Source organism: Bos mutus, chromosome X, assembly GCF_027580195.1.
Source record: "Bos mutus isolate GX-2022 chromosome X, NWIPB_WYAK_1.1, whole genome shotgun sequence".
Taxonomy (NCBI): Eukaryota; Metazoa; Chordata; class Mammalia; order Artiodactyla; family Bovidae; genus Bos; species Bos mutus.
Genome location: NC_091646.1, coordinates 43,984,622 through 44,005,021, shown reverse-complemented (window position 1 = coordinate 44,005,021; position 20,400 = coordinate 43,984,622). Strand labels below are relative to the sequence as shown.

General features: G+C 35.9%; 1 protein-coding gene across 1 annotated transcript in view; it reads left to right on the top strand.

The window, feature by feature from the left end:
* DIAPH2 (diaphanous related formin 2) overlaps positions 1 to 20,400 on the top strand; it is a 983,285-nt gene that overhangs the window by 427,522 nt on the left and 535,363 nt on the right. Inside the window, exons 19-20 of the mRNA XM_070366366.1 lie at positions 7,153 to 7,254; positions 9,273 to 9,367. Coding sequence (XP_070222467.1) covers positions 7,153 to 7,254; positions 9,273 to 9,367 — 197 coding nt within the window. The remainder of the gene's footprint in view (positions 1 to 7,152; positions 7,255 to 9,272; positions 9,368 to 20,400) is intronic.

The window sequence follows — 20,400 nt, the reverse complement described above, 5'->3', positions numbered from 1 at the left end:
AAGATGTGGTACCTATATACAATGAAATTAGCCATAAAAAAGAATGTAATAATGCCATTTGCAGCAACATGGATGGATCTACCGATTGTCATTGTGAGTAAGTCAAACAGAAAGACAAATATCATATGACATTACATATCTGGAATCTAAAAGGGTACAAATGGACTTATCTGCAAAACAGAAACAGTTATATATATAGAAAACAGACTTATAGCTCCAGGGAGTAAGGGGGATTGGGATAAATTGGAAGACTTGGATTGACATACACATACTACTATGTATAAGATAGACAGCTAGTAAGGACCTAATGTGCTTAGCACAGAGAACTGTACTCAATATTCTGTAATGGCCAATGTGGGAAAAGAATCTGAAAAGGAGTGGATATATGTATATGTATAACTGATTCACTTTGCTGTACACCTAAAACTAACACAGCATTGTTAAACCTCAATAGAAATTTTTTTAAGTACAATAAACATACTTGTCTTCTTGATCATTTGACCTATAAATGGAAGAATTGGGTTATAATAATGAGCTGAGCACATGTTAACTATATTTTGCATGAATAAATGCTAATTTTAAGATTGTTGTCCTAATTTTTATTGCCACTGTTGGCTCAATCAAATCCTTATTTCTCCGTCTCCTCATCCATACTGGGTCTTGTGAGACTTTTTTGTTATTTTCAATTTGATAAATGTGAAATGGTGTTTCATTGATTGTTTTCATTTACATTTCCCTGATTTACTCGTGAAGTCGAGTAACTGTTTAGTACTAGCTATTGTGTACTTGGGCAAATGACTCAATATTTGTGTTGCTTAGTTTCCTCCTTTGTCAAATGACAATGGTAATACATATCATATAAGGTGATATAAAATTAGTTCCAGACACAGAACAAATATTTAATAAAAGTTGATTTTGGTGGGGGTTGTAATGATTGTGGTTGTAGTTAACACTGCTACTACTACTACCGTTATTATTATTGCTGTAACTATTGCCATTATTAAACTTTTCACTTTTGTGTGTATGCATATACATATGTTTTGTGTGTATATGTACATAGATAATCCTTTGCCCATTTTTCAATGGTGTTTTATACTATTTCCAGGAATATGAGGGTAAAGATGATGTAAAGAGAGTGGAAGATAATAATTCAAAAAAGAAATCATTGTAGCTATCACACAGAAATCACTGTAGACTTTCCCTGCCTGCCTTTGTCATACTCGCACTCATTTAAACATCAAAGTATTAAGTGAAGTTAAAATAACAGCTTTCTCAAGGAATACATGAAAAAGTATTTCCATGTAGTTAGAATCATTTTTGGAATTGTATACATATGGATTAAAATATGTAGGTATGTAGGCAAATAACAATTGTTTTTGTTTGTATGATATATCTAAAGTGACAGTTGGGCATTATTTGTTGAATAGAGGTACATATAATATATGAGTGAAAGTGAAAGTGTTTGTCACTCTGTCATGTTCTACTCTTTGCGACCCCATGAGCTATAGCCCGTCAGTGTCCTCTGTCAATGAAATTCTCCAGGCAAGAATACTGGAGTGGGTAACCATTCCCTTCTCCAGGGGATCTTCCTGACCCGGGGATCCAACCTGGGTTTCCCACATTGCAGGCAGATTCTTTACTGTCTGAGCCACCAGTGAAGCCCTACATATATGTATGCATGAAGCTCTATAAGGGCTTCCCAGGTGGTTCAGTGGTAAAGAACACACCTGCCAATGCAGTCGATGCAGGAGACATGGATTCGATCCGTGGACCAGGCAGATTCCCTGAAGAAGGGAATGGCAACCCAGACCAATATTCTTGCCTGGAGAATCCCATGGATAGAGCAGCCTGGCAGGCTACAGTCTAGGAGGTTGATAAAGAGTCAGACATGACTGAACATGCACTCCGGAAGCTATCTAAATTTTCATTGTGGCTTGAAACACTACGATTATTAGCTTTATTTACCGTGGCTTTGTGTATAGGGTACTTAATAGGAAGTAATTTCCATATATTTCTTATAATAAAATGTAACACATCATTTGTTGATGTTGATTCTAAGATAACAATGTTCTCTAATGTGGAACTATGACATCTGATAACAAAAAAGGAGATTTTCTAAGTCATATGCTTGTATTCATTGAAGCTATATTATTATGGATAAATAAATCACAATTGTTAGATATCTTTTGGACATACTTCCATGATTAGTAGTTTTCCTAAGTCCACATACTTAAGACATATGAATACATTTTTTGTCTTGTGTACCATTGTATGTTCATGCTAGACTTAACACATTGTAGGTGTTCAACAAATATGTCCTGGATGAATGAGTGAATGAATGAATAGTATTAATGCCAACTTTAGAAATCAATCTTTCTCACAGGAATTTTGAGGTACATTAATTATAAAACGTTTATTATGATTTATGATTAGTTATCACCATGAAAATTATTGTGATACCCATTTATATTAATATTGGCTACAAATTACAAACATCCTGTCACATGTTTTGTATATCCACTGTGATAGCAGAAATTAATATGGGATTCCCGAACATTGCCTAAATTAGATTGGGGAAAGAATATAACCATGTTTACTTTACTTATGCTCATGAGCATCCCTCAGTTGTAAAGGAATAAATTTATAGTACAATTGCATGTACAAATCCATGTATTATAGGAAATATAAGAATACTCACTGGGCATTTTATCTTAGATAATTAGTATCTTGATGTTAGTATGTTTTTAATAATAATACACGTCTTTATTGTTACATCATTATATTCTTACAGACAGTATTTTATAGTGTTTCATTATTATTTGGTCGATTAGCAGTGTCAATTTAAGCACTCTAATTTAATCCTGTGGCTTCAAACCCAGTGGCTATATAGGTTTTTATTTGCACAAGGAGATATCACATAAAAATGGAGGCGTCGTGAACCTAAAGACCATAGGGCCATTGTTGATAAAATCAGTATTTGAAATTTTTGTATTGAGAATTAAAAACTATCTCTTTAGTCTCATTAAAGTAATTTGAAATAATTATAGAATCACTATAATTTAAGTTTATAAATTAATTATGTTGTTGTTATAAGCACATTTCACATGAGAGCAACCCTCTGAAATTTTTAAGTACACAGTACAGCATTGTTATGGAGAAGGCAATGGCACCCCACTCCAGTACTCTTGCCTGGAAAATCCCATGGACAGAGGAGCCTGGTGGGCTGCAGTCCATGTGGTCGCTAAGACTCAGACACGACTGAGCGACTTCACTTTCACTTTTCACTTTCATGCATTGGAGAAGGAAATGGCAACCCACTCCAGTGTTCTTGCCTGGAGAATCCCAGGGACGGGGGAGCCTGGTGGGCTGCCATCTATGGGGTCACACAGAGTCGGACACGACTGAAGTGACTTAGCAGCAGCAGCAGCAACAGCATTGTTAATTGTAGGCTCAGTGTTATACCACAGATCTCTAGAACTCATTGAACTAGTATGATCCATTGAACAGTAAGTCTCCATTTCTCCCTTCCTCCAGCTCCTAGCAAACACCATTCTACATTGTTTCTATGAGTCTTATATTTTAGATTCCTTACATAAGTGTAATCATTGCAGTGTTTGTGCTTTTGTGAATTGCTTATTTCACTTAGCATAGTGACTTCCAGGTTCTTCCATGTTGTTGCAAATGGTGGGATTTCCTTTTTTTTTAAAGTTGAATAATATTCCATTCTATGTATATATTACACTTTCTTTATTCATTCATCATTTGATGGACATTTAGATTGTTTCCACATCTTGGGTATTGTAAATAATGCTGCAGTCTGCATAGGAGTTTAGATAACTCTTCAAGATTTGAATTTCAATTCTTTTGGATATATACCCAGAAGTGGGATTGCTGGACTGTATGGTAGTTCTGTTTTAATTATTTGAGGAATATTTGTATTGTTTTCCATAGTGGCTGCACCATTTTACATTCCTACTAACAGTGTACAAGGCTTCCAATTTCTCTACATCCTCACCAACACTTTTTTTTTTTTTTTTTTAACAGTAGTCCTCTTAACAAGCGTGAGGTGATATCTCGTTGTGCATTTCCCTTCATGATTAGCAATGCTGAGCATCTTTTTATGTTGTTCATTCCAAATGTCCTCTTTGGAAAAATATCTATTTGAGTTTTAATTGAGTCGTGGAATTACCCATTTTTAATTTAAGTCATGGAATATTTAAGTTTTACAAGTATTAGAAACATTTGAAATAAAAGAATCTTAAGACAAGTGGCATTTTCTGGTCTTTATGAAAGCAGAGACTTTTGAATGTTTGAAAGCTTCGATACTATATAGATAAATTTCATATATCATTACCTCTCTTGAAATTCTCTATTTTCTAAGCCTGTGCTTGTGATTGCTAAGGCAATAATTATTGTTGTTTTGTCACTAAGTCATATCCGACTGTTTTTGCAACCCCATGAATTGTATCCTGTCAGGCTCCTCTGTCCATGAGATTTCCCAGGCAAGAATACTGAAGCGGGTTTCCATTTCCTCCTCCAGGAGATCTTTCTGACCCAGTGATCAAACCCATGTCTCCTGCATTTCAGGCGGATTCTTTATTGCTGAGCCCCCAGGGAAACCCCCAAAGGTGATAAGAGCCACTGGTTAATATCTAGTGATCATGGTGAAAACATGATTGCTCCCGAAAGCCTGTCTAGTGAAGAAGTTATTTTAAACTAGGTTTGCTCTAATGATCCTTAGTTCAGCAGTACCCACTCATGGAATTCTATTCATTTCTTTGTACATGTGTGAGTGCTCATTTGTGTCTGACTCTTGGCAAACCCATGGACTGTAGCCTGCCAGGCTCCTCTGTCCATGGGATTTTCCAGGTATAAATACTGGAGTGGGTTGCCATTTTCTACTCCTGGGGATCTTCCTGACCCAGGGTTTGAACTCAGGTTTCCTGTTTCTCCTGCATGGGCAGGTGGATTCTTTACTTCTGGCACCACCTGGGAAGCCCATTTCTTGAACCCAAGATAAACTAAAGTATAATACAAGGAAAATATGTAAGGATTCAGAAAATAAAACTGTGAACTCTAGACATTTAAGAGATCTAATCTTCATTTTAAGTAGCTTGTTTATTTGAAAAGGGGAGAGATTGAAATATACTTTAATTAAAAAAAAAAAGCAAAAATATGATGATGCACAAAATGACCATTATGTATGTTTGGGTAATTCAGGAGTCTCTTAGTTTGCAGGATAATCATAATGTGTCTTTCATACTGTATAGGATTTTCACTGTATATATGCTTTCTTAATTAGTCTCCCATACTGGGATTGAAAGCATATTGAATGATTAGGATATTTTTCTTGACTATTTTGTTTGACTAGCACACATTTCTAAAAGATTCTACAAGTAATTTCAGTAAAATTCAGCTAACTTTTTTCTTATGACAAAAGGCCTCACTCTTGAACTGTCATTTCTTTATATAGTCTTCAGCTGAAAGTGTCTTGAAAGTTAGGATAAATTAATATGCTGATTATTTTATAGGAAATACACTGGGCTCCTAGATCCTTTGAGGAACACTTGTGATGATTTTTTTAAGAAATATATTGAAAGTCATTTTTCTTCTAGCAGTACCAGTAATTCTCTTTTCTTGAGTAAACATGGCAAACTACTTTTCACTCCCATAAGATCATGTTTGTCAAGTGTAATTATCTAGCCTGTTTGAACTCTGCATTATGTTAAATTGATCATACCTGGAAAGTATGGCACTGCTAGATTTTTAGTGATTATTTTTGTTTGATTTCTATAATAAGTTCATTTAATTTTTCTATAGTTTATAGCAATAAAACAAAGGGAGTCTTAATGGACCACAACATTTTGATGCCTTGTAGAAATTTTTCCAGATGCACATATCTGTGAACACAAAGCTTAGCCAAAAAAAAAAAAAGTACTGTGTTTGTGGGTTACTTTCCTCCACAGAAAATAAGAAAATCAGTAACTCATTTGTGATCTCCTTAACAAAGATCAGATAAATAAATATAACAAAAATAATAATTGCCTGAAAATAAAGTTATACTTTGTAAAAGTAATAATGAACCAGCATGATAATGGTCATGTGACTTTGTGGTAAAATTTGGCAGCAAGAGTTTGGGTACAAGAGCATATCATTCTAGTTGACTGGAAAATGTTGCCTTTACTTTTCTCATATTTTTTCATGGTCCCATTACCTACAACCCTGTTTTTATATTAGCAGAGGTAAACTGCCAACACAGGAATATAATGGTAGCTGTAGAATTTCTGTATAGGAGGGCTTAAGGGATTTGAGATAAAGCCTCCTTTTCATTGCAGACAGCATGATGTTTTTCACTTTGGTTTGAGAGATGGCTTCTTTGAGGGGAGGGCTGATGGGGGTGATCAGGGAGACTTTTTTGGGGGAGGTCTAAGGCGCCTCCATGACACTGTCACCCTTCACAGTTTCAAGACATTTTAACTGTTTGGAACTCAAGGGTTACCTTCTGAATGTAGGCTAAATAAATCTTTTGTTCAAAGAAAGCAAATATTACTAAAATATGGTGAAGGAGACAAAGGAAACTTACTCAAAACACCCTGTCTTTGAGATTCCTTCATTATGAGTGTGCAAATAGGCACTAACTGTTGTCTAACTGGCAAATGATTAATATCTGTTCTGCAAAGCAGTCTCAGTAGGGGTTTTCATATGGCGACCTGTTTAGCCTTCAAGTTACCTTAGATAACTTTGAAGCAATTTCAAACCTGCCTTAATTTTATCATATTTCAGGATAAATACATGTTTGCCTTTTTCCTCAATTAGTCCAAATTAGGGAGATTTTACTATATGTTTAATTCCTGTGCTACTGTAGGAACCTGGTAAGCAGTAATTAATGCTCCACATTAGTTAAGAAGCAGCAATTGATTTTTGGTTCTATTTGGCTTATCTTTTCTACTTAAGTGCTAATATTTAATTTGTAGGGAAAACTCTAAACAGGTCTATATTTTTATGTTCATCCTCTTCCTTGAACTAATGAAATAAACCTATTTATGGATTTGGGCATGAGCTTTATTAATGTAGTTAATATGCCTTACTCATGTTAGTCCATGTATTTGGATTAGCAGTATTATTATTTATCTATCAACATTTTTCTTTCAGTTCAAAAGAATGCAGAAGCTTTAGAAGAAAAGAAGACCATACCTACAAAGAAGAAAGTGAAAGAGTTGAGAATTTTGGATCCCAAAACAGCACAGAACCTTTGTATGTGATATTTTCTACCTAGGGAGTGGTGGTGATGGTAGTGATAAGGGATTGTTGGACGTTTTTAAAGCAAAGTTGTAACTTCTTTGAGCAGGTATATTTAACATCTATTGGAAACAAAATTTGGTGTAAACATGATTTAGGTTTCCTTTTTATCATTCAGCCAGAATGGACTCCCTCTATAATTTAGCCTTGGCCAGGCCAGGTGGAACTTTTATGAATAAAAGGCTTTGGAATTCTGCATTGTTAAGAGGCCAAAGTGAGAATGAAAGCAGAGTTGAAAAGTGGTGTTTTTATTTTCCTTCTGCCTAGACCTGAGAGTGATGGTTTTAGAGTATTCACTAGTCACATTGGTTGAATCCTTTTATTGCTATTGCTTTGTGTTTGAAGGAATTGTGATGTGAGTGAGTTAAGTTGTTAACCACTGCCATATAAAATTGGTTAGTGGACCTTAAAGCCTTTAACAAACCAGTCAGCCATTAAGTAAACTTTTTCTAAAGTAGCTGGACATTTAAACCCATCTTCATTTACTCAGGCCTGAAGTTTTGTTTTGTTTTTTCTTTTTTAATATATAGTCTTCCCTCTATATTAAATTCAGCATTTTTTTTGGCACCACATTATGCTGTGTTTATATTCTAAGGATACTAAAACACTATGCTTGAGAAATTCAGCACATCAAGCATTTCTAATTATGCAAAGAAATACCATGGGAGTTTATTTTGTGAAAGAATATGCTATAGAGAATCAGATTAAAATAACTCATCATTCTTATTCTTCTGTCAGTAGGAATGTTGCTTTCAGAAAAGCAGTCTCCTAATAATTGTTCTGCATATGTACATTGCTTATCTGACAGTCTATTTTCCTTTATAAAGTGGATGTTCAGCACTTTTTTTTTAAAGAAACACAAAATGATTTTAATTGCTAGTTGATATCTCATAACATTATTTATTTGGATTCTGGTGATCTCATTTGGTGTTTATGTCTATATAATTGTTTGCCTGGACAGAAAGGATGCTTTTCATTAGGTACAGTTAAGCCATATAGACTTCTCCATGAAAAAAAAAAACTCTTTGGAACATATTCATGTTCTGGGGATAAGAACACATGTATGTTCTTTAAAAAGTATGTTCAATGGAGGTGAAAGTGAAATGTATTATTGAGCAATGTTTTCTGAGTCAGTGTGAACTTTCCTAGGTATAATTTGTTGAATTATTCCCATATGACATAATATATATCCAATTAATAAAAAGTTGACAAGGGAAATCGTGATTCAACATAAAAAGCAACTAATAGCATACTGCATAAATGTCATCAAAGATTTAGAGAACATTTGATGATTCAGACACTTTAACTTTTTCTTATGTGGGAGAACTTCAAAGTAGACTGATAGCTTTTTTTTTAGTGTCAGGTTACTTTACTGTCTTCCTTGAGAGGTGCTGTATTGAATGCCTCTGACAATCTCCACAGTAAATTCAGTGTTGAATTAAAAAGCTAACTTGAGATACAATTTCAAACTTTTCATGGGTTATTTTGTATTCGCTTCATCTAAAATGCCTAAGCATGTAGTTATCCGTGCTGTTAGTAGATTTATCTTCCATATAAATACACACGTGGCTTCCCTGGTGGCTCAGATGGTAAAGAATCCTCCTGCAAGGCAGGAGACCCAGGTTCAATCCTTGGGTCATGAAGGTCCACTGAAGAAGGGAATGCAATCCACTCCAGTATTCTTGCCTGGAGAATCCCATGGACAGAGTAGCCTAGTGGGCTACACTCCATGGGGTCACAAAGAGTCGGACATGACTTAGCAGCTAAATATACACACAGACATATAAATATGCATGAGCTCTAAACATTAGAGCCTTAGCTAATGGAAACTACTTTTGTTTGTTCATAATTATGTAGATTAATATTAGTGAGAGATTTCATATTTTAAGTCTATGAAACGGAAATCAGGTATTTATTTGGGCTTTAAAGTTGTGGTGCTGCTCTCTTTTTAATAAAATCAACTTTTATTTTAGCTATCTTCCTAGGATCGTATCGTATGCCATATGAAGAAATAAAAAACGTCATTCTGGAGGTTAATGAAAGCATGTTGAGTGAGCCCTTAATTCAGGTAATTGCATATTTTGCTTTTAAATCTCATTTTCATGGGAATTGCTAGATTGCTGTCTTCTCATTGGAGTTATGTGAAAATGTTCTTCTATGTTTGGATAATAGAGTTAGGAGTATCTATCTGTGTGAATAGTAAGAGGACTCAACATAGACAATCAGGTTCTAGGTATGTGTCTGCCATTTATTAGATATGTGTCCTTTTAAGTTTTAAGTCTGTGCACATGTAGACACATCATTCCTATACCCCAAATTGCATATATTTTATCATCCCAATGACTCTGTTAAATAGATATTGTCAGTACCATTGCATGAAAATAAAAGTGTACAGGTCAAGAGGTTAAATAGCTTTCTCAGGATCAGTGGTTAAATGGTTAAGTTATCCCTTGTTAGGCACTTAATATGTGCTGGGAACTGTGCCAAGCAATTTATGTATTTTATCTCCTTGAATCCTACAACAGTCCTATGAAATAAGTACTGTTATCCTCATTTTACAGATCAAGAACCTGAGGCTTAGAGAAGTTGCCCACTTGTCACTTAACTGCTAAGTGATAAAGTAGTAGAGCTGAGGCTCAAAACAAATCCTATCATGACTCTAAAGCCATTGCTCTTTTTATTCTATTACTTTGCCTCCTTTGGGCAAACTGTGTCAGTTTGCTAAAGCCCTATCTCCTCATCTGAGATTACTAGGTTACTATGAGAATTATACCAAAGAGACTGCTTGTTAGAATAAAGCACTCTATTAGATCTAATTCTTAGAATTCTTGGCAGCTTTTGTTTGACCCTGTCTAGAGGGCAGAACTGCAAGATTTTTCATTGATGGGCGTAGTCATTGTAGGCTTTTTGTTATTGTTGTTTGTATTTGAATCATGTGGTCTGCTTTGATTTTAAGGTGATCAACTAGTTTCTGCTGTAATAATTCTGTCCTGTCTCCCTTAGACGGTCTCCAAATCTGAGAGCCCCAGTGTCTATTGTTTGAGCTGGCTGTGTCCATGTAGATGTTTCTCCATTGTGTAGTGTGGGCTTGCATTCTGGTTCACCTCATGTATGTTTTAAACATAGATATAGTTTATTCCCTATGCTATAGGGCCTATAGGACTAAGGTTTAATGAATTTATGTAGGCTGTTTATTATCATGACACACATTTATTAACCTCAACAAAAGTTACACTGTGCTAAGAAATCCCCCTTTTGAAAAATGTGTTTTCTTTGTCTGACTAGTAAGTCCACAGTTTTCTGACTTGAAACAGAGAGCAGATCACATTTGTCCTGCCTGACTTAGTGACATGATTCTTTGCCCAATAATCAGAATGAGCAAGTTAAGAAGCCTAAATGTGACTTAGTTCTTCCTCTTTTTTTCCAATTTTTTCCAGTTTCATTTCAAAGTACAACAAGGCAAACAAATGTCTGACTCCTATTCAATAGTTGAAGCTTTCTAGTTTTTTCTGTATAGTCAAATTGTAGTAAAAGACTATCATATTTTGAAGAATTAATCAATGCAGACATTTATTTTGCCGATTAAAACTGTAGGTTTTCCTTCACATGCCTTAGTAAATAAAAAAAAAATGTAAATATGCAGAATGCTACTGTAGTATTTATAATACAAATAAATACTATAATATTTATTTATTTAAAAAAAACAAATACCATAGTGTTTATTTACCAGTAATATTAAAAACATTTATTATTTTTTAAGTCATGTTTTCAACTCTTTAAAGAATATAAGAAACAGAAGGATTTTCACTTATCAATGGTCCTCTGCTGCTGCAGCTGCTGCTAAGTCGCTTCAGTCATGTCCGACACTGTGCGACCCCATAGACTGCAGCCCACCAGGCTCCGCCGTCCATGGGAATCTCCAGGCAAGAACACTGGAGTGGGTTGCCATTGCCTTCTCTGATGAATGGCCCTCTAATATGCAATAAACTTTAACAATTTTTGTATAGAAATGTAATACCTGGGATTTTTATGTGTGTGTGTTTCACTTGATTTTGTAGCATTAACAATACATATTTGTTTTTCTCTTTAAATTGCCTGGTCCACTTGGGAGGAATGAATTGCTTTGTTTGGAGATGGCAGTAAATTATATCTGCATTCGTGAATTCAATTCCTTTAATCTTAACCACTAGGCAATCAAAGCTTCCCAGGTGGTGTAGTGGTAAAGACTCTGCCTGCAAATACAGGAAACCCTGGTTTGATCCCTGGGGTCAGGAAGATCCCCTGGAGGAGGGCATGGCAACCCACTCCATCATTTTTGCCTGGAGAATCCCCATGGACAGAGGTGCCTGCTGGGCTTACAGTCCATGGGGTTGCAAAAAGTCAGACACCACTGAACCACAAAGGTTTTCACTGCAACAAGTTCAGGTAGTCAAAAAGACTGCTTGTGAAATCACATTATTATGCTAAATCTTAGAAGGTAAGTGAAGGAGAATCACAAAATCTGATTCTGGCCAGCTCCTTCTGTGTTATACCCAATGCCTCCATGCATTTCATGTTTGCTGGTGTTGTGTTAACCTGTTTTTTTCTTGTCTCTTCCTCTTTTCTAGATGTCCATTCGTTTTTTCTAAGCCTGAATCTTTCTCTTTTTCACATCTCGCTTGCATCCTTTGCCCCACAAATTTTGAGTTTTCCCTCTGTTGAAAACATGCCACTGAGGACTTTTTTTTCCCAGCTGGCTTCCTTTCCTCCTCAATGCCAGATACTCTAAAATTTCCTTTCATCCCTTATCCTGCTCAACCAAAACTCATTTTCTTAGTTGTGCTTGTAGGAGAAAACAGTTTAACATGTAATTTAATAATATGCCTGATTGGAATTGTGGTGCTTGGTTACGAGGCACAAATGGTGAATAACTCATCTGAGTTATTAAAGTTAATATCGCATTTATCCAGACAAATTCAATGTCTGAGTATCTTCTGATGAGGAGGAAGGTCCTGGGTGGAAAGAGTTACTTGATTTTCAAGTACCCAAAGAAGACTGTTTCCTGCTCAGGCAGGAGAAAAGACTAGAATCACCACTGCCTTTCTCCCTCCCATCCTAGAAAGGATTTGCTTCAGTGATGCAAAAGTAACATCAATTTGCCATTCAAAGGAGCTGTTTACCAGTTGTGTCTAATTACCATGTAGCACATAGATAATGCATAGCATTAAATATGTATCATCAGATTAACTTTGTTGTAAATTCTATCTGATTACAGTGCTAAACTCCATCCATGCATAATCATAGTTTGTTGCTTATGTGACATCATTGTCTTCTCATAACAACAAAAAGCAATTTTTTTAAGGACACATTGCTTTCCAGAGACTTGAATTAACAACAGTATTATCTCTCCTGCTGCTGCTGCTGCTAAGTCGCTTCAGTAGTATGGGTCAATAAGCTCTTTCCTGCCAGAAAGCTAATAGATTTTAGTTATTTGACAAGATGAATGCCTTACTGATAAAATAAAAATAAAACACTTTAATCAGCAAGATCATGCCCCAAATTTAAGGTTATTAATAAAAGTACTAATGCCTCCTTTATTTCAAAATACTTTAATTTAAGCTAGAAGCCAAGTTCACTATATGGACGTAGTTGAAGATCCTAAAACGCTTATAAAAAACAAAGAAACACTTAAAAAGTACACCATTATCCTAAGATTGTTGAGGAGCTTCTAGTATATGCAGTTATGAGTTAGATCCAAATAATGTGTACTCAGTTTAGGTGATTCTTGTTATTATTTCAGCTTTGAAAATATGCTTTAGTGTAATTTAATTTGATCTATTGAGAGAAAAATTTAAGACCAGTAAGTGTTTTTAGGACATCAGTGGTTAAAATGAAGTAGTTGTAGGCACACTTACATATAGAACATTGACCAAAAAGAAAAGAAATTAGCACTGCACTGGGACGGCCCAGAGGGATGGTATGGGGAGGGAGGAGGGAGGAGGGTTCGGGATGGGGAACACATGTATACCTGTGGCGGATTCATTTTGATATTTGGCAAAACTAATACAATTATGTAAAGTTTAAAAATAAAATAAAATTGGAAGAATAAAAAAAAAAAAAGCAATTCAAGTATTCAGGGAAAAATAAAATTGCATTCTATTTTAGAATATTAGTGCATGCAAATGATTCTTAAATGCTGTGAAAATTCATGTTGGTAGAGAGAAAAAAAATGATTAACATAGAAGGAAGTATAAAATTGCTGCAGAACAATTTACAAAGATATGTATAAAGCAGGGGTTCCCATGGAGGACCCATCAAGAGAATTCAGGGGCTCCTGAACTTAGACATGGAAAACATTGCATCTTTATTTTCTTTACCTGCTAGCTAATATTTAGTATTCCATCTGATTAACAATATAGGCAACAAACCAAAGTGCCTAGAGTATTAACAGGACATCTAACTTTGTCACTAATAGAAATAAGAAATATTTCCTTGTCACATTAAATTTATGGCAGATATCTTAAATATTGTTCACAATCATTACTACTTCAAAATTTTACTGTTTATTAAAGCTGCCACTAGGTCTTATTTTTTAGTGACTTAGTCAAGAAGGAGAACTATTATTATGTCACAATTTATATTTGTAATATGTTGATAACTATTTCAATATAACTGGCTTCTTTTCCATTCTTATGTATTTTATTTTATTCTGAGAAGGCATCTATAAACTGGTATTAAAGAGTTCATGGCAAAAACAAAGAAGAAACTAGTATAGAAAAGAAAGTTTCCTAATCAAGATGGCAGATACAAGTCTTTCCCAACTTCAGCTACCCTCACATTATTCATAGAAAAGGCACCAGACCCACGGGTGAGGCTAAAGTACCCTCCTAGGCCACAGAGACTAAGAAATACCACACTGGAAGAGTGAGGGGATCAGCTGCATTCTGACCACATTGCGTCTCCCCAGAGTAGAACAGTGCTGCACCCAGAGTGCCCCCCAAGCCTGTAGTTTCTCCAGTGGGAAAAGAGGACCCTAAGTGGACATCTAGCTCTCCCAGCATTGTGGGACACTTCCAAGAGTGCTGTACTGGGGCTAACTTCCTAGAGGTAACTAGGGAATCTATGGGACTCAACCACTGGAGATTAAAAAGAGAGAGAGATACTGGGGTGGGAATTACAGCAACCAGCACTCAGATCCTGGCAAACTGTATTTCTGCTTGTAGCAATGCCCATGCGGAGATCTCAGCCAATGGCTCTTTCTATCTTCAGAGCCAAACTGGTCAACCCATCTGGCTAGGGAGTCCATTGGACAGTTCTGCCTGATTTGGGTCCCCAGTCAATGAGCCATACCAGCTATGGAGCCTGTTATGCTGTTTGGTCTAGACAAGAAAGCAGATTTGCACCTCTGCATACCTGCTGAGCATAACCTCCAGTCTCACCAAGTAGCCTAGCCTGAATACTGAGGCCACTGTGGAACCCATGCTACAACCATGCTTGTTCATGGATTGAAGCAAGCAACCTTGCCCAACTGTTATGCATACTATCTGGCTGCACATAACCATGGAGCCTGAACAGTAACTCTGATAGTCCCAGAGTCCAGTCTACAGCAACACTGAGCCATGAAGTCTAACCTGTGGCCACCGAATGGCAGAGTGCAAGGTGTGATCCTGCCTTATTGCTACCTGGCTGCAGAACACAGACTGTAGCCCCACCTAACTGCAGGATACAGTTGGAGGACCCTCTCCATCAGAGAGCCCAGCCCAGTCAAGAGCAGAGTATAGCCAATAGCTTACTATGTTATGAGGCCCAGCCCGTGGCCCTGTCCAACAATAGGGTGCAGCCTGAAGTCCCACTTGATGCAGAGCACAGCATGCAGCTCCAATGAACATAGTCCAGCCAGCAATGCCATTCACTCAAGGAGCACAGCCCAACTGACCAGGAGCAGTTGCAAAGCCATCCATAGCCCTGCCCACTTGCAAAATCCTACCAGTGACCCCACCTGATTGCAGAGTACAGTAAGAGCCCCATCCATATGGGAGTCTATTGAGTGGCCCTGCTTAAATGTGGAGCTCAGCCAGCAGTTTTACCCAGCAATGGAGCTCAACCAGTGATACCCTTTCTGACCTCAGATAATGGACCATAGCCTCACCCAAGTGGGGATCCCAATAGCAAATGCCATTTACCAAAAAAATTCTACCAGCTGACTCATGTAGTACCCCAGATTGAGCTGATGAGTGAAGGGGTTACCCTATGGTAGCAGACATATAAAGTCTGGAAGAGAAGACCACTTACTGAAATGTGCAGATACTAATGCAAGGACTCAAGAATTACAAATAATCCAGTAAAAATGTCACCACCAAAGGAAATTAATAAAACTCCAAGGACTGACCCTAGAGAAATGGAGATCTGTGAACTTTCTGAAAAATAAGAATAATCCTCTTAAATTCAGTGAATTATAGAAATACACAGAAAGACAACTAAACAAAATTGGGAAAAACAAAATGAGAAGTTCAACAAGGGAAAAGTGATCATTAAAAAAAAGAACAAACAAAAATCCTAGAGCTGAATAATACAATGACTGAACTGAAAAATGGAATAGAGAGATTCAACATCACACTTGATCAAGCAGAAGAAAGACAAGTGACCTGGAATGTACGCCTTTTGAAATTATACAGTCTTAGAAGTAAAAATCAAAAAGAGTGAAGAAAGCCTACATGACTATCAAAATTTCTCAAAAGAAATATTATAAGCCAAGAAAATGCAAAATGATGTATTCAAATATTGAGAGGGGAAAAAAAAAAGTTTCAACCAAGACCACTCTAGCCTCAAAAGCTGAGTATCTTTTCCTTTAGGAGAGAAAATATTGTTTGAGAAAATATTTTTCCTTTGAAAAGATAAATATTTTCTCAAATAAACAAGAGCTGAGGGAATTCATCACTAGAACTGCTGTACAAGAAATACTAAAGGGTGTTTTTCAAGCTAAAATGAAAAGATGCTAATTTAAATCATAAAAACATGAATGTGTAAAACTCATGGTAATGGTAAATATATAGTCAAAGTCAAATTCTCTAACATTATAAGCTGTGGCATAATTCACTTATGACTTCAATAATCTCTTATTTGTTACACATTATAAAAATTTAAATAGTAGCATCAGTAATCTAAAATAATATAATCTGTTAGGGGAGAGAAGTAAAATTGTAACGTTTAGTATGCTATTGAAGTAAAATTGTTATCAGCTTAAAATAGGATGTTATAAATATATTTTGTTTAGCCCTCACTGTAACCACAAAGGAAAAACCTATAGTAGATACACAAAAGATTATGGTAAAGGAGTCAAAGTATACTGTCACAAAAATACTCAAGTCATAAAGGATGAGAACAGTAGAAGACTCATGGAACAATACATTCACAAAACAACAAATGGACAAAGCAAGTCTCTACCTATCAGCAATTAATTTAAAGGTAAATGTTTTAAGGTCTCCAATCAAAAGACAGTAACTGAATGTGTAAAAACAAGATTGAAAGATATGCTGTCTAAAAGATACGCTATCTAAAAGTACATGGAAAGACTGAGACTGAAGAGATGATGAAGGATATTTCAAGCAAATAGTAACCAAAAGAAACCAAGGCTCCTCTGTCCATGAAGTTTTCTAGACAAGAATACTGGAGCGGGTAGCCATTCCTTTTTCCAGGGGATCTTCATGACCCAGGGATTGAACTTAGGTCTCCTGCATTGCAGGAGGATTCTTTACCATCTGAGCCACCAGGGAAACCCCTGCTATACTTATAACAAACAACATAGACATTAAGCAAAAAAATGGTCGAAACCCAGACAAAAGCAGTCATTATATAATGATAGAGTGGTCAGTTCATAAGACAATAATTGTAAATATGCAGCCAACATTGGAACGTGAAAATATATGAAATAAAGATTAATAGAACTGAAACAGGGGCTAAAAGAAATAAGCAACAGTAAACTAATAGTTGGAAAATTTAATACCCCATTTTGAACAATGGATATATGATTCATACAGAGAATGAATAGCAAAATAGTGGATTTGAACAATACTATGATTTAATATACCTTACAGACATATACAGAACATTTCATCCAATAGCAGGGATTACATACTCTTCTCAAGTACACATGGAACATTCTCCAAGATAGATCATATGATAGGTAATAGATAGCAAATTTAAGAAGACTGAAATTATATCACATCTTTTCTGACCACAGTGTTACGGTACTAGTAGTCAATAGTAGAAGGAAAGCTGGAAAATACATTAATATATGGAAATTAAGCATAACACACCCAAATAACTAATAGATCATAGAAGGAAAAGAAGAAGAAATACATTGAGACAAATCAAAATGGGAACACAACCTACTGGAACTTACTGCATGAGGTGGGGGAACAGTTCTAACAGAGAAAATTTATAGGGAGAAACACAGCAAGAAAAAAGAAAGATCTCAACCTTACTACTCCTCAAGGAATTAGAAAAATAAGCAAAAACGAATCTCAAAGTTAGTAGAAGGGAGGAAATAATAAATATTGGAGCAGAAATAAATGAGACTAAAAGACAATAGAAAAGATCAATGAAACTGAGAGCTGAATTTTTGAAAAAATATACTCGTAATCATGAGACTACTATAAATAGATGCCAACTAATTGAAGAAATCAATACATTCCTAGTGGCATATAACCTACCAAACATGATTCATGAAGAAACAGAAAATATGAGCACAACACTAATGACTAAGGAGACTCAACAGTATTCGAAAATGTCTCAAAGAAATGTCTGGGATAAGATTGTTTCACTGGTGAATTCTGCCAAACCTTTAAAAAAGAATTAACATTGATCCTTTTGAAACACTTCCAAAAATCTGAAGAGAAAGGAACATTCCCAAGCTCATTTTATGAGGCCAGCATTACCCTGATACTAAAGCCAGGTAAAGATACTACAAAAAAAAATTAGGCAAAGGACTTGAATAGGCATTTTCCAAAGAAAATATTCCAATCGCAAAGATGTACATGAAAAAGTGCTTGATTTCACTAATCATCAGGGAAATACAAATCAAAACTACAATGAGATATCACCTTACACCTATTAGAAAAGCTGTTATCAAAAAGTCAGAAAATACTGGGAAGGATAAGGAAAGAAGGGCACCCTTGTGTACACTGTTGGTAGGAATGTAAATTGCTAAAGTCTCTACTGAAAAAGGTATGCAGATTCCTTAAAAGATGAATATTGAACAGAATATGATCCAGCTATCTCACATCTGTATGTATATTTGATGGAAATTAAATCACTATATCAAAGAGAAATCAATATGCCCATGTTCATTGTAGCATTTTTTTTTTTTATAGCCAAGACATACAAACAAACTAGATATCTACTGATAGATGTGTGAATAAAGAGTTGTGGCAAGAAATTCCCTGACAGTCCAGTGGTTAGGAATTGATCTTTTTACTGTTGTGGCCCAGGTTGGGGAATTAAGATCTGACAAGCCACATGGTATGGCAAAAAACTCTTAAAAATTAAATAAAAATTTAAAAATACAGTTCCATCCAGACCATTTTCCAGGAATAATTCATTTAAAAAAATTGTGATATATATATGTATACATACACATACACGGATACACACACAGGAATATTATTCAGATTTTTCAAATTAAATTCTGCCATATATGACAACATAAATGGACTTTGAAGGCATTATTCTGTGTGAAATAAGTCAAAGACAAATACTGTGAAGTATCACTTATATGTGGAATTAAGACAAACCAAACTCAAAGGAACAGAATAGACTGTTGTTTGTCAAGGGTGAAGGCAATGAAAGAATGGCTGATACCGTTCCAAGGGTACAAAATGAATAAGTACTCGAGATGTAATGTGCACTATGGCAACTATAGTTAACAGTACTGTACTGTATATTTGAAGTTCCTAAGAGAGTAAGTGTTAAAAGTCCTCACCAGAATAAAGAGAAATTATGATCATGTGTTGTAATGGGTATTTAAACAAACCTTAGTGAGATGATCATTTTGTAATTTATGCATATATCAAATCATCACATTTTACATCTTGTTCTGTCCTGTGCTTAGTTGATCAGTCATGTCCAGCTCTTTGTGACCCCATGGACTGTAGCCTGCCAGACTCCTCTGTCCATGGGGATTCTCTAGGCAAGAATACTGGAATGGGTTGACATGCCCTTCTCCAGGGGAAGATCTTCCCAACCCAGGGATCAAACCTAGGTCTTCCACATTGCAGGCAGATTCATTACTGTCAGAGCCACCAAGGAAGCCAAAGAATACTGGTGTGGGTAGCCTATCCCTTCTCCAGGGGATCTTCCTGACCCAGGATCTTAAAGTTACACAATGTCATAGACCTTAGTAAAACTGGAGAAAACATTTTAAAAAGTTTTCCAATTAAATGACTTAGAAGTTTCCCTTAAATGTATTGCAAGACAGTAAAATGATCAGTAGTTACCAGGCATTAATGGGGAAGAAAGGATGAAGACCGAGCACAGAGGATTTTTAGGACAGTGAAAGTAAATATTCTGTATGGTAATATAATTGTGGATACATGTCACATGTTTGTTAAAATCCCATAGAATGCATGAAATGAAGATTGAACCCTAATGTAAACCATGGACTTGAGGCAAAATTGATGTGTGAATGTAGGTTCATCGGTCCTTAACAACTGTAGCATTTTCCTGGGGGATGTTAAGGAACCTATACATGTACGAGGGCAGGATATACATGGGGATTATCTGTATTTGATGCTCAGTTTTGCTGTAAACCTAAAACTACTCTAAAAAAAGAAAGAAATTAATACAGAGGCTCACAGAAGGGGCACTTTGGGTTGGGTGGCCTGTGGTTATAGTGTCTCCTTGAGAAGTGTAACTTAAACTAGACTTTGCTGCATTATTAGGGTTCAGTTAGAGAGGGCCACAAAGAGAGATAGTGAGCAAGGGCTTAAGACATAAGGAAAATATCTATATTCTGGTGTACATCAGAAGTCATGTAGCTGACAATGAGAAAGAACATGTAAATGTTGGGCTTATACTTTAGAATGATAGAGATCAAATTAGTGACTCACAGTATATTCTCTTAGG